The following is a 15,637-nucleotide window of genomic DNA, read 5'->3' as shown; positions in this document are numbered from 1 at the left end:
TGCAATTCTACCTTCGTTTTGTGTTTTCTCCCTAAGTTGTACCTAGAATGAATTCATTTTAGTGAGACTTTTGAAGTATGCTTTACAAAAATATACATCATTGCACTTGAATCACGTCTTCAGAAGAAGGCGCCCCTTACGCAGCACTGCTTCAGTGCTCTCACTATCAACACATAACTCTTTAGTGACATTTTCATTTTAACAGATTAGGAAAGATGGCATTCTAATTACTGAGCGGACTCTAATGGGTCTATGTAGAAGTATGCTTATTTGCCAAAAGCCATACGTTTTCCTACAGAGAATTCATTAGCATGCATTAACTCACTGATTCTCAAACCTTTGGCTCTCACAACCCCTTCACATTCTTTATTATTGAGGACCCCCAAAGAGCTTTTGTTTGTGTGAGTCTTACCTACTGATATATACTATATTAAAAATTAAAACAAAAAATTTTAAATATTCCTTTTAAAATAAGAAACTACTGGATAACATAAATAGCATATTTTTATGAAAAATAAGTATATTCCAGAACAAAAAAATTAGCAACATGAGTACAGTTGTATGTTTTTTCAAATCTCTAATGACTGTATTACTAGAAGCCTGCTGAATTTTCATATCTTTTTCTGTAGTCAGTCTCTGGTGGTATCAAACATCATGTAGCTTCTTGAATACCTTGTGGACACTTGCAGTAGAGTGAGAGTGAAAAAGACGGAAAGTGTCTTATTATTGTTAGGAAAATAGTTTTGACTTCACATACCTACTGGGAGTTACTGGACTACACTTGGAGAACTGTTGAATCAATCAACACTATTGAATCATTGATTTTGTTATTCACGCTTTCATAACACCTGATCTCTGTCCTCAAGGAACGCATTGTCTAATAGGAAAGGTGGGTATATAAATACATTTTAACAGAGTCTAGTGATGAATTCTGCACCTCTACATGCACACACACATACATACATACATCCCTGAGGTGTAGTCAGGTACTACTCTGCATGGGAGGTAATCTCCCAGCTGAATTTTAAAGGGTAGGTGTGTGGCAGTCACAGAGCAGAGAGCATTCTGGAATAAGGAAGTGGTAGGAAGGCATGTTTAGGAAACTGTTATTGCTGCCCTATTAAAGTCAGCTTATTTTATTTTCTTTCTATTTCAGTTTATGATTACAGGTGGAAATCTACAAGACAGTAAAGATGCACTGCATTTGGCACAAACAAATGGTATCCTCATATTTCTTTTACCAAAAAAAAAAATGAATTAAGTAATTTTGAAGAAGTCTTTCTGAAAACTGCTTCAGGTACAATACAATGGATCATGACTGGAAACAATAGGAAAATGGACTCATTTAAATGGGACATGATTAAGATGACAAAATTCAAAGTACTCATTGGTATATCAGATGTTTATAAAACTGTTTCATACTGCTCAATGAAGATTATTTTAAGATTTCAGCTAATGAGAATAAAGTTCTCCAGGTACACAGTTTAACCTCAGGTATGTTTTTTTTTTTGAGACGGAGTCTCACTCTGTCATCCAGGCTGAAGTGCAGTGGTGCGATCTCTGCTCACTGCAAACTCCGCCTCCCAGGTTCACACCATTCTCCTGCCTCAGCCTCCTGGGTAGCTGGGACTACAGGCGCCCGCCACCATGTCCGGCTAATTTTTTGTATTTTTAGTAGAGATGGGGTTTCACCATGTTAGCCAGGATGGTCTCGATCTCCTGACCTCGTGAACCACCCGCCTCAGCCTCCCAAAGTGCTGGGATTACAGGCGTGAGCCACCGTGCCCAGCCAACCTCAGGTGTTTTTGATGTGGAATTCATGTGTGTGTTTTAACCTGTTTAAGATACAAGTTGCTTTTTATTTACTCTTTTTTAACTTAAGCTGTGCAGGGCCATTTTATTAAATTTTTACTAGATGGACCAGATACTGTGCAAGGTACCAGGAATGCAAATAATAACACTATATAATCTCTCATATGCTTGCTTTATGTTCATACATTTTGCATTTGTTTAAAATCTTAAAAGTTTTAGGACTGATTATTAAAGGAATCCTAGTTAGATAAAACCTCATTTATCTGGCATTCACGAATTTAACTTTTTTTTGCATATCTTATGTGCTAGACACTGAGGAATTAAACATTCCACATAATTTTTAAATTTTGTATTTTAAAATACTGATGTGTTTCCTTTATGTATGAAAACTTACTAAAAGCTATATTTTTATGGAAATCTCTCTAAAATCCACACTTGTCTTTTAGGATCCATTCACACTTTTTCTTTTTTTTTTTTTTTTTTTTTTTTTGAGACAGTCTTGTTCTATCACCCAGGCTGGAGTGCAATGGCACGATCTCGGCTCACGGCAACCTCTGCCTCCTGGGTACAAGTGATTCTCCTGCCTCAGCCTCCTGAGTAGCTGGGATTACAGGCGTGTGCCACCACACCCAGCTAATTTTTGTATCTTTAGTAGAGACGGGGTTTCACCATGTTGGTCAGGCTGGTCTTGAACTCCTGACCTCATGATCTGCCCGGCTTGCCCTCCCAAAGTGCTGGGATTACAGGCGTAAGCCACCTCACCCACCCCATTGACACTTTTTGTTGGTGATTAAAGATAGACTATCTTCCAGGGAGTTTTTGAGATATATGAGAACATTTTATCCTTACTTTTCATCCCCAAACAGCTATGCTTTTTAAAGTTCTCCCACATCCATTACCAGCCCTCTTCCACTCCTCTCCATGTAACTTCTGTTCTTACAGCTTTAAAAGTGCTGCTTCCTTTGTTTCTAAACATCTGCATGAGAGCCTGAGGAAAGCTTGATACCTTTCCCATGGTTCAGGCCCAGCTAAGCCATTCAAAAAGTGTTTTTGACTTCTCATTTGTATTCTATGCAAGTCAAGCTGTCAGAGTCTCCTCCAAATAAGTGAACCTCATTTACTTGCTAGAAAAACAAATCCCTTTCCACCACTTTAAATCGCCCCCACTATTAACCTGTTTAAGGGAATACATTTTTATTGCTATATTAAATACATGAATCAATAATGGAGGAATAGGTGTTAAACAAACAAAAATATACCAATCAAGTTAGTCACATGAATGGTGAATATAAAAGATAAAATCAGTGCTGGTCATGGTGGCTCAGGCCTGTAATCCCAGCACTTTGGGAGGCCTAGGCAGGTGGATCGCTTGAGCTCAGGAGTTCGAGACCAGCCTGGGCAACATAGCGAAACCCTGTCTCTACCAAAAAAAAAAAATTAAAAATTAGCCAGGTGTGGTGGCATGCGTATGTAGCCCCAGCTACGTGGGAGGCTGAGGTGGGAGGATCACTTGAGCCCAGGAGGTCAAGTCTGCAGTAAGCTGTGATAGCACCACTGCACTCCAGCCTGGGTGACACAGTGGCACCCTGTCTCAAAAAAAAAAAAAAATTTCACTTTGCATTCTACAGCCCTAAATGCCAAGCTTTAGAAAAAGTTGAATTATTTTATTAATACATTAAAGCAATTTTCATATTCATATCCTACTTTGTTTAGGTATTCTAAAAATTGTCATATGATTAACATAATGCAGTTCTTATAATTTGAGTAATTTATTGCCATTGTTGAAAACCAGTTGAAATTACTTGATATCCTCTAAATATCATAATTAATATAAATATGAGAAAATACTTTGAAAATAATCCTAAGACATTATTTTCTGTTAGATATGTTTTTCACTACAGTTGGATGTCATCCTACAAGATGTGGTGAATTTGAAAAGAATAACCCTGATCTTTACTTAAAGGAGTTGCTAAATCTTGCTGAAAACAATAAAGGGAAAGTTGTGGCAATAGGAGAATGTGGACTTGGTGAGTGCCAGCCTCGCCTCTTAGAATGACATTGTTTGAAAATAAGTAATTTGTTCTGTATAAGTTAGGAGTAATTATTCTTCTTTATCTTTTTAAAGATTTTGACCGACTGCAGTTTTGTCCCAAAGATACTCAACTCAAGTAAGGAAATTTGTTGACTTTACAAATTATTGTAAAATCATGAGTGATTTTTAAAATATCTTGTATCAGGTGAGAGTATAGTTGGATTAAGCATGAGGATATTTTTGTTTTTCCCTTTGTATATCAAAAGTAAGTGAAACAAATTCCATGCATACTTGCATGTAATTCATAAGGAATGGAAGCACATAGTTCCCTGGTTGATTAACCATTTAATTTTATTGTAATGGTAGAAATTAGGGATGAGTTTTGCATGATAGAGATTTTACATTTTCTGTTTGCTTGTTTAACAGACGCATTCATACGTGAACAGTTCCAATGGAATGAATTAAATTATTTTGGGGAATGTGATTGTTTTGTTTTGTTTTTTGAGACAGAGTCTCTCTCTGTCGCCCAGGCTGGAGTGTAGTGGTGTGATCTCAGCTCACCGCAACCTTCACCTCCTGGGTTCAAATGAGTCTCCTGCCTCAGCCTCCCGAGTAGCTGGGATTACAGGCATATGCCATCATGCCTGGCTAATTTTTATGTTTTTAGTAAAAATTGGGTTTCACCATATTGGTCAAGCTGGTCTCAAACTCCTGACCTCAAATGATCCACCCGCCTCGGCCTCCCAAATTGGGAGATATAATTTAAGAGCAAAGGATATTAAAAGTGTATTACAAGCCAGGCACAGCAGCGTGCGTCTGTAGTCGCAGCTGTTTGAGAGGCGGAGGCAGGAGAATTGCTTGAGCTCAGGAGTTCCAGACCAGCCTGAGCAACATAAGGAGACTCCGTCTCTGAAAAAAAAACCAGCAACAAAAAACCCACAAAAGTATTATAGGATCAATCACCAAAGCTAGAAAAGCTTATTTTACTCTTGCTGGGCATTGGATATTGCTAGTTTGGAACTGTGAGATTCCTTTAATAGGAGCCATGTTGAATGGTGGCTGCTGAGAAAACTCCAAAGCTCACGACCCTGCAGGACTTCCTGTAACCCATTGCCTGGAGCTAAATTTGGAGCTCCTGTCATCATACTGGTGGGTGAGTGTTATAGATTGAAAAGAAAATTTAGGTCACAGTCTGAATTTAAAACGTAAGCATTTTGTTGAATTTCAAAAACATCTTAATTATGAAAATGATAAAACATTAGACTGAGCTTCTAAAGGGGGTTAATTTATTCATCCATTCAACAAATATTTATGGAGCACTGTGTGCCAGCCACTGCCGAGAACTCATATTATGCAGAAATATGAATAAGGTAGAGTATCTGTCCCTAGAGACCTTTAAGAATAAACAATCCTCTGTCCTCCTTAGTTTCTTATACACAAAGAAGAATTAGGATCAGATTCTCTCTTAAGATACCATCCAGCTATATCATAATATTTAACAATTAATAATTTTGTCATATGGTGATATGATCATATGATTAAGCCAGTGACTTGATGGCCTGAAGGGATTTTTTTAAATTACACATGAGGAAAGTGTACTTCCTCCCCCTTCCCTCCCTGCTCCCCACAAATGGGATTCTGATATGTACCCCCTGGTTGAAAATCACTTTGGGGAGGAGCAGATCTACTAGTGGAGTCTGTCATACCCTAGACCTCAAGCTCCAAAGTTCTGAAGTGTGAAGATCTATAACCAAGTAGAATAGGATGGGTTAACGTAATGCTCTGTGGATACCTACTCTCTCTTTTAGGTCGCTCATTTGTACATCCCTTGTAGAACTGTTTAGTTTGTGGTATATTATTTGCTGTGCCTTTCAGGGACATTCATGTGGTTACTAGCAGGGTTACTAAAGCCCTATACCTCTGTCGAATATTATGTAGGCCAGCTCACTTAACCTTAAAAGTTCTCATGTTCACATTGAAATAGAAAAACAGTTCTCTTTAATAGTTCTTTAGGTTAAGCCCAGATATCATATTCCTCAACTTTCATGTCTGGTTTTGGTCAGGATAAGCCTTGTAAGTCTAATAGACTGTGTTATGACAAGCAAGGGCAATGGCAGAGCCCCCGTGTTTTTTTGCCCATATGACTTTTCATCCAAAATGAGTTAGAACTGATTCTAAAATGCAACCTCAATACTTTAAACTCACTTTTGGGGTTAATCGAAAACATTGACAGTATCAGTTTAATTTAACTGTTCTGAAGATTCTTCACCATCATCAGAATAGCGTCTGATCTTAGAATATGCATATCACAGCTTGTGCTTGAACTCACATGCCAAGCGTTAATTGCTAACAGAGAGGTTCAAACTACATTCAGTAAATGATTACCAAGTGCCTCCTCAGCATGATACAAAGAAGAATAAGACTTTTTCCAAGAGAGGACATAAATAATTAAAATAGGTTGGAAGTGCTGTCACTAAAGTGTGTGAACAGCAGAGGGAAGGACTGACTTTCTGGGGGATGCTCTAAGGTGACAGCATATGACACTGGCTTCTTCCAGAGTGGATAAGCTAATGACAAACTAAAGTAGGAGGAAATTTTGATAAGATAGGCAGTTCTACTTGAGATTTTTAAAATTTTAATAATAAAACATCAAATGACTTGGTTAAAAAAACAGCCGGGTGCGGTGGTTCATGCCTATAATTCCAGCACTTTGGGAGGCCAAGGCAGGCCGATCACCTGAGATCAGGAGTTCAAGACCAGCCTTGCCAACATGGTGAAACCCCGTCTCTACTAAAAACAAAAACTAGCCAGGCGTGGTGGCGAGCACCTGTAATCCCAGCTACTTGGGAGGCTGAGGCAGGAGAATTGCTTGAACTGGGGAGGAGGAGGTTGCAGTGAGCCGAGATCGTGACATTGGACTCCAGCCTGGGCAACAGAGAAAGATTCCGTCTCAAAAAAAAAAAAAAAGACACACTAGTAACAATCACATTTTGATTGTTGTTAAGGAAACAAATACCCACATTCTCTGCCCCTCACTCCTTTTCCCCTATCATATACTCACAGCATGCAATCTGTTTTGTATACACAGCACTCTACTTGTTTCAGCACTTACCATGTTGTACAGAAATGGGTTTTCATTATCCCTTCCTCCCCACAACAGACAGGTGTCTTTGAGTTCCTCAAAGGCACACACCAAGTCTTACCCATGTGACAGTTCCATAGCACTTAGCACAGTACTCTCAGCACATGGTAGGCACTTAGTAAATGTCTGTTGAATATTTAATACAGAGGGAAGGTTCTTTTCTTTTTTATTCCCTTTGAGCAGCATGGATAAAAAGCCTATAATTCAGCTTTCACTATTGGGTTTATTTTTGGAAGACTTCAGATTTTGGTCTGCACTTTTCTACCATCTGGAACAACCAGTGTATGATTGTGTTTGTTTGTTTGTTTTTTGAGATGGAGTCTCACTCTGTCCCCCAGGCTGGAGTGCAGTGGTGCAATCTCAGATCACTGCAACCTCCACCTCCCAGGTTCAAGCAATTCTCCTGCCTCAGCCTCCCAAGTAGCTGGGATTACAGGTGCCCATCAGCATGCCTGGCTAATTTTTTTGTATTTTTAGTAGAGACAGAGTTTCACCATGTTGGCCAGGCTGGTTTCGAACTCCAGACCTCAAGTGATCCGCCCACCACGGCCTCCCAAAGTGCTAGGGTTACAGGCATGAGCCACTGCACCCGGCCATGATTTGTTTTTAAGTAAATATGTAGTCAGGAAAAAGGAGAGGTATGAGAAAAGAATAATAGAAAATTAGGGGGCAAGACAGAAAAATTAATATACAATAGATGTAGTGTCTGAAAAATAATGGTAAGTGAAGACGGTGTATGACTATGTTAAAAGGATGAGCTTTGGAATCAGCAGATCTTTGGGTGAGATTTACAACTGCCTTTGGTGTCACTTCATCCCTTTGTGCATCCCCTTTAAAATGGGGAGATTGCTGCCTACCTTTCTTAACATAAGGCGCATAAAGCCCATAGTGACATGAATCATGCAGAGTATGTGCACAATCATGGCTGTTGTTACATTCCTCATACTAGAAATAATTACCACCCTAAAGGAAGATGCTAGCTATTGTTTTTGTTTGGAACTTTTAAAAGTTTTTTTTTTTTAATACTTTTTTCTTGTTTTAGTACCTAGACCTTTTCTGGAAAAAGTATTTTTTAAAGACTAAGAAAGAGAAACAAAGAGTGAAAACAAGGAAAGGCCTGATCTACTTATGGAAAATTTATCCTTTAAGCCATACCCTGTATTTTCAATTTCCTGGCCTTATGCTACACTCCTTTCCTTGTTGCAATTTAGAGCTCTGTTCTCTTGGGTAGGAGGAATTTGCTTTGGGCATTTTTCTTGGGGCTTTAAAATGTTAACACTGTGCAGGTCTTAAAAACTACAACAAGAAGATTTTAAAACAATCCTTTGGGGATTTAGGGGACCCTAGAGATGAGCAATTGAGGCCATGTTGCCATCAAGCAGCTTACAGAGGAGGGATTACTACTTGTGTTGAGGTATACCCATGAAACTCACTGGGCTTTTTGGATTTGCCTTGATCCTAATTAATAACAACTGCTCCTGAAGCTGAACTTTTCCAGCTCTTGTCGTTAGATAGTTAAACCTCAACTGTAAGAAGCAGTAATAAAATCAGAAGCTTCACTAAGATGAGCAAATAACTCAAGTGGAAAATTATTTTCATTTATGAACTTTAAAAAAATAATAAATGAGTAAAACAGGCAGAGAAGTCTCTTAATAGATGCCAATTCCTACCCTGTAACTTATACAGTTATTTCTAGTTACCATGGCGGGTTTTTCTTCTCTAAAGATAATAGTCGTTTGATGTTCAGTAGTAGTTATCCTCAATTTGTATCATTAGGAATAATTTTTTTTACCACATGGCTTCTTTATGATACGTAGCTAGCATGGCTTCAGGGACCTTTCTTTTCTTGAATTATGTAAAATTCTGTGGGCCCATTGCTTGGGCTTCTGTTATTTTCTTTTTCTTTTTTCTTTGAGACAGGGTCTCACTCTGTCATCCAAGCTGGAGTGCAGTGGTGTGATCATGGCTCACCGCAGCCTTGACCTCGCCAGGCTCAAGCAATCCTCCCACCTCAGCCTCCCAAGAACTGAGACTATAGGCATATGCTACCACACCTGGCTAATTCTTGTATTTTTTGTAGAGATGGGGTTTCACCATGTTGCCCAGGTTGGTCTCGAACTCCTGAGCTCAAGCAATCCGCCCACCTCAGCCTCCCAAAGTGCTGGGATTACAGGCTTGAACCACACACCCAGCTGGCCTCTGTTATTTTCATAAACTGTACTTTTGCCTACATTCCTATAGGAAGCTAATTTTCCATCCGGCCGTTAGATATTGTGAATTTGTAGCTTGGTCATGTGGTTTGGTCCATGGAATTGTGTGTGGAAAAAATAACCAGTACAGCGTGGAGCAGTGCACACAATGAAGAGTACCGCCTGCTGTGTGTAGTCAGAGCCAAATATATTAGTAAAGTTGACATAATGACTAGCGCACACTTAACTGCTGACATTTGGTTTACTTTAGAGGTTATGGAAATAGTGACTGGTTATATTATTAAAATCTCTTTTTGTCCAAGTTGTCGTTAATATTTCCTACACTGCAAAATTTCAGCACTTTGTTAATGAAAGGAAAATATTTTTGCTTATTCTAACCCAGCAGAATCTGAAAAGGAGATTTTAAAACCCAAACATTTGGTAATACAGACATAGACCACCTATTTTAGGAAGACTATTTCTATTTCTTTAATTTTTAATTTTTTTTTTTTTTTGAGACAGAGTGTTGCTCTCTCACCCAGGCTGGAGTGCAGTGGTACAATCTCAGCTCACTGCAACCTCTGACCCTGGGTTCAAGAGATTCTCATGCCTGCCAAATAGCTGGGATTACAGGCATGTGCCAACACGCCGGCTAATTTTTGTATATTTAGTAGAGACGAGGTTTCACCATGCTGGCCAGGCTGGTCTTGAACTCCTGCCCTTGAGTGATCCACCCGCCTTGGCCTCCCAAAGTGCTGGCATTACAGGTGTGAGCCACCACGCCCGGCCTGAAGACTGCTTCTTAAGAAGTACATTTCTATTTCTAATTTTAAAATTTAGCATTTTCAAGAGAGCAAAGGGGGTAAAATAGTCCTGCACATCAGGAAATATGATATAGAAAAATATAGCAAGAGAGGCTTAAGTTAAACAGAGAAATTGTTTCCCCAAATTAAAGTGCTTAGAAGAGGTAAGCCCATTTAAGAAAATAATAAGCCACCTGTTATCCTGATTCAGTTGAACCTAACATTTGTGAGAACAAGGGGGAGCACTGTGTTGAAGTGAAAAGACAAACAGAATGAACATTCATTGTATCCTCTGAATATTGTCATTATACTCCGGGACCAGAAGGAAGCTTCTCGAAAACGTAACAGGTTTTTGTCGTTTAGGCTGGGACTTGGAATTAGAGCAGTGAAGTTCTGGTTCCAAGTTGGCCATGCCAGGTATTGTTATCTTGGACAAAGTACTACACCTCTCTGACACCAGCTTTTATACTCAGGTTATTTTGAGGATCAAATGAGACAATGGTATCTGGTACTTGGAAAAACCTTCTTATCAAGTACTCTTTAAGATATTCAGGGCTACCACTTTATCATGTAATTTTCTTTTTTTAACAGCATAATTGAGTTATTTGCTGTTTAGCAAATACTTAGATTTCATTTTTGAGGGAAACCTTGTTCATTTTGCCCAGTGGCAATAACTTCTTTTACAACAGCACATAAAAAACTGGTTGCAAAATGGAATAGATTAGCATGCAGTATGAAGCTCTCCTGGGCTTCTCGCTTGGTGAGTTGACTCCCACTGATGGTGCTCCCAGTGGCAAGGGGCCAGTGGTGTTACTTTCTGAAAATTAAAGGGCCCAGATAATTTTGTAAGCCCAGAAAATGAAGTATTTCTTTCCAGAAGTTGTAAGTTATAAAAGCCCTTTGATAAGCCTGATGTGCTTTAAATATTCATGATTTTTGTCCTGTAATTTCTAGAGAATTAAATACCTTTAATTTAAAAGCTCTTTTGACATCATTACCTTCCTCATGCTAAAATACAATTTGTAATGAGAATTTTTTTTTGCATTATGCAGATATTTTGAAAAACAGTTTGAACTGTCAGAACAAACAAAATTACCAATGTTTCTTCATTGTCGAAACTCACATGCTGAATTTTTGGGTGAGTTAAAACCAAAGTCTCATTCAGAACTTAAGAATTTTGTAGAAATCAAGCTATTTGCTAAAAGTTCTTTGTTTTTAATTCACAGACATAATGAAAAGAAATAGAGATCGGTGTGTAGGGGGAGTGGTAAGTATAAAATAGTCATTTTTAATACAGGTTGAACATCTCTAATCCAAAAATCCAAAATACTCCCAAGTACAAAATGCTCCAAAATCTGAACCTTTTTAAGCACTGGCATGAGATAATGGCACCTTTGCTTTCTGATTATTCATTGTACACAAATTTTGTTTCACGCACAAAATTATTTAAAATATTTACCTTCAGGGTGTGGTATAAGGTGTATGTGAAACATAAATGAATTTCATGTTTAGACTTGAGTCCCTTCCCAAAGATTTCTTTTTATGTATATGCAGATATTCCAAAATCTGAAAAAATCTGAAATATGAAACACTTTTGGTCCCACACACTTGGGATAAGGGATACTTAACATTTATGTGACACACAAAGCATCTTGGTTATTAAGGATGGCCCCTAATTCAGATGTCAACATTTAAATTTTTTTTAAAAAGGAATAACAAAGAAAAACATAGGAATTAGATAGAATTCAATAGAATTAGGAGCTTCTTTTCCCATCCTTTGAAAGACATGTAAATTTACTGTTGAATTTATGGACCAGGTGTGGCATAAACACAAATCAGTTTTAATTACAGTTCCTTTGTTCAAAGTACAAGAATGCGTACAGAATTCCATTCAATAGAATTAGGAGCTTCTTTTCCCATCCTTTGAAAGACATGTAAATTTACTGTTGAATTTATGGACCAGGTGTGGCATAAACACAAATCAGTTTTAATTACAGTTCCTTTGTTCAAAGTACAAGAATGCGTACAGAATTCCATTCACAAGAAAACCCTGTGAAATTTGTTTTTTGTTTTGTGTGTGTGTGTGTGTGTTTTTTTTTTTTTTTTGGTTATTAAGAAAGGGTCTGGCTCTGTCATCCAGGCTGAAGTGCAGTGGCACAATCTCAGCTCACTGCAACCTCTGCTTCCCCGGGATCAAGCCATCCTCAGCCTCCCAAGTAGCTGGGACTACAGGCATGTGCCACCATGGCCAGCTAATTTTTTTGTATATTTTGTAGAGATGAAGTTTTACTATGTTGCCTAGGCTGATCTCGAACTCCTAAACTCAAGCAATCTGCCCACCCTGGCTTCCCAAAGTGTTGGGATTACAGGTGTGAGCCACTGTGCCTGGCCCTTGAATTCACTTCTACACATCCTAATGCTGTGCATGATATTCTTCGTCTCTTCTGTCAGCTATTCTTTAATGTTCTTCCATCCAAATTTTGAGCAAATATAAACTAATTTTTATGTTTTGAAATATTTTACCATTTGTTTTAGGTTTGCCTTTCTCATTTCTTGTCCGCTGTATTCACCTACTATTCTGATCTAGAGAGTCATTCTCCTTTCTGTAATTTGCATTCTGCACTAAACACTTCTCTGATATAGCCATTTTAGTCATTATTCTGGAGACATTTCCCATAAATACTATCTGCTAACCACATACCTCCGATATCTATGGCAGTGATTTTTTTTTTTTTTTGAGATGGAGTCTCGCTCTGTCACCAGGCTGGAGTGGAGTGGCACAATCTCAGCTCACTGCAACCTCCGTCACCTGGGTTCAAGCGATTCTCCTGCCTCAGCCTCCCAAGTACCTGGGACTACAGGTGCACACCACCACGTCCAGCTAATTTTTGTATTTTTAGTAGAGACGGGGTTTCACCATGTTGGCCAGGATGGTCTCGATCTCTTGACCTCATGATCCTCCCCCCTCAGCCTCCCAAAGTGCTAGGATTACAGGCATGAGCCACCTTGCCCAGCCATGATTTTTAGTCTCTTTGATCATGGACTCCTTTGGAAACCTGCCTTAGAAAAATGCTCAGATATACATATATTCATATGCAATTTCAGGAGAGTGACTCAGTGAGTGACTGTGTCTAGCAAAAGAACTGTAATCCAGGTAGATTAAATCACAGTTACACTATGCCTGCTAAGGAAAGAGGAAATAGCACCAAGCACTTGCATTCCCATGCGGCCTGACGTTGACAGTTTTATGCATATTCTCTAAGTTCAACCTCTGCCTCATTTATACTACTAGTAATATGTATGCATCCTGCATTGCTGTAATGTTAATATTACTGTGCACTTTTTTCCTGTTTGTACTAACTCTGTAATTTTTTCCTGTTTTTACTTACTCTGTAATTTATCCTGTAGGAACTGTACTTAAGAATTGAGAGGGGTTTTAGTTTTAACTAATGCTGTTGGGATTATTAGTAGTATTTATCCTAACCTTCAGACTCTACCTCTCAGCCCATTTGCTTTATTTCTTTTCTTTCTTTTTTTTTTTTTTGAGACAGAGCCTTGCTCTGTCACCCAGGCTGGAGTGCAATAGCACAATCTTGGCTCACCACAACTTCTGTCTTCCAAGTTCAAGCAATTCTTTTGCCTCAGCCTCCCGAGTAGCTGGGGCTACAGGCACGCACCACCACACCTGGCTAATTTTTGTATTTTCAGTAGAGACAGGGTTTCATCATGTTGGCCAGGTGGGTCTTGAACTCCTGACCTCAAGTGATCCACCTGCCTCGGCCTCCCAAAGTGCTGGGATTACAGATGTGAGCCACTATGCCCAGCCTATTTCTAAATAAGAATTTACTTGGGTTCTATTAATAGTTTTTAAAATTAACAAAAGCAACAACAAATCCAACCTAAATGTTTGACTTTTACCAAAAAAGAAATTGCCAAATAATTAATAACTAGTTTTCTGAAATGGTTTATGAGGAGTCACTTTTAAAATGATTTCGATATTAATGGAGGGCATCTTTTCTAGTCAGCTGGAAATGGTGAAGGAAAGAATAATGCAGGCAGCTGTGTAATGCAGGCTTCTTTATTGTTGAGAAATATGTTATCCATAGTGTATTCAGGCTCTCTGGACTCAGTAGTAATGTGATGTCACTTGTTTAGGTGACCCTACTTTTTAAAGGAGGGCTGTTGTTATATGTTGTTTTTGATTATATAAATACATCCAAACTATGAAAACTATGTCTTGACCCCTATATCTTTGAAGGAGAGAAATAGCATCTCAATCCCTTCTGCTTGCTAAGCTGATATTATTGATTATATAATGGTTTATGCTTTTTTTTTTTTTTTGAGACAGTTTCGCTGATCTGACCTTGTGATCTGCCTACCTCGGCCTCCCAAATTGCTGAGATTACGGTTTATGCTTTTTAAGCAACAGTCTCACCCATTTATAAGAATTTCTTCAGCCTTGTCTCTTTTTTTGTTTTGTTTTTGTTTTTGAGACAGAGTTTTACTCTTGTTGCCCAGGCTGGAGGGTAATGATGTGATCTCAGCTCAACGCAACCTCCGCCTTCCAGGTTCAAGCAATTCTCCTGCCTCAGCCTCCCGAGTAGTTGGGATTACAAGCATGCGCCACCATGCCCAGCTAATTTTGTGTTTTTAGTAGAGATGGGTTTTCTCCACGTTGGTCAGGCTGGTCTCGAACTCCCAACCTCAGGTGATCCACCAGCCTCAGCCTCCCAAAGTGCTGGGGTTACAGGCGTGAGCCATTGCGCCTGGCCCAGCCTTGCCTCTTAAAAGTAATTTCTCTTCCACAAAAATTATCCTCGGCCAGGCGCGGTGGCTCACCTCTGTAATCCCAGCATTTTGGGAGGCCGAGGCGGGCGAATCACCTGAGGTCGGGAGTTCAAGACCAGCCTGACCAACATGGAGAAACCCCATCTCTACTAAAAAAAAAAAATACAAAATTAGCCGGGCGTGGTGGCGCATGCTTGTAATCCCAGCTACTCAGGAGGCTGAGGCAGGAGAATCTCTTGAAGCAGGGAGTTGGAGGTTGCAGTGAGCCAAGATCGCGCCATTGCACCCCAGCCTGGGCAACAAGAGCAAAACTCCATCTCAAAAAAAAAAAAAAAAGTATCCTCTAACAGAAAATTCATCAGTATTTTAAAAATTCTTTTAAATAGTGCCATAAAATTACTAAGCTTTCCTCATGTTTTTGCCTAAGAATATGTCTATTCCTAAACCCCTTCCTGGAGCTTCTGCACTAATGCTAGTGCAGAGACAGCAACACTGCCACTCTAAAGAGAGAAATTCTCGGCAGCTAACATTTTGCATCATGTCACTGGAGATGATGACAGGTTATAATTGTGAAAAATAATATGAAAATAAAAATTATAGCGACTACCACCTTTGAAACCCTGAGGTCCAAAAACTTACAGGGATCTATGTTTTTGCCTACAAAGTCTTATTAATGTTACTTAGAATTTTAAAGAGTAATTATTATAATAAACTTATAACTGTATGTCCCCAGGTGCATTCATTTGATGGTACCAAGGAAGCAGCAGCTGCTTTGATTGACTTGGATCTTTATATAGGATTTAATGGTTGGTACGTTCTTAGGTTGCTTTGGTTTTTAACTTTTATTTAAGCAGATTTCTTAAATTGTCTT

General features: G+C 38.9%; 1 protein-coding gene across 5 annotated transcripts in view; it reads left to right on the top strand.

The window, feature by feature from the left end:
* Positions 1–15,637, top strand: part of TATDN1 (TatD DNase domain containing 1) — a 51,236-nt gene that overhangs the window by 19,826 nt on the left and 15,773 nt on the right. For 3 of the 5 annotated variants that reach the window (XM_003820466.5, XM_034966576.4, XM_034966575.4), the window contains 6 exons: positions 1,157–1,220; positions 3,696–3,839; positions 3,938–3,980; positions 11,031–11,116; positions 11,205–11,245; positions 15,500–15,572. In XM_003820466.5, coding sequence (XP_003820514.2) covers positions 1,157–1,220; positions 3,696–3,839; positions 3,938–3,980; positions 11,031–11,116; positions 11,205–11,245; positions 15,500–15,572 — 451 coding nt within the window. Of the gene's footprint in view, positions 1–1,156; positions 1,298–3,695; positions 3,840–3,937; positions 3,981–11,030; positions 11,117–11,204; positions 11,246–15,499; positions 15,577–15,637 lie in introns of those variants that run through there. The other 2 variants (XM_003820465.6, XM_063606891.1) reach the window with 2 other exon arrangements.

The sequence above is a fragment of the Pan paniscus genome, chromosome 7 (assembly GCF_029289425.2).
Source record: "Pan paniscus chromosome 7, NHGRI_mPanPan1-v2.0_pri, whole genome shotgun sequence".
Lineage (NCBI taxonomy): Eukaryota > Metazoa > Chordata > Mammalia > Primates > Hominidae > Pan > Pan paniscus.
The sequence above is the reverse complement of the archived record's forward strand: the minus strand, read 5'-3'. Positions and strand labels throughout refer to the sequence as shown.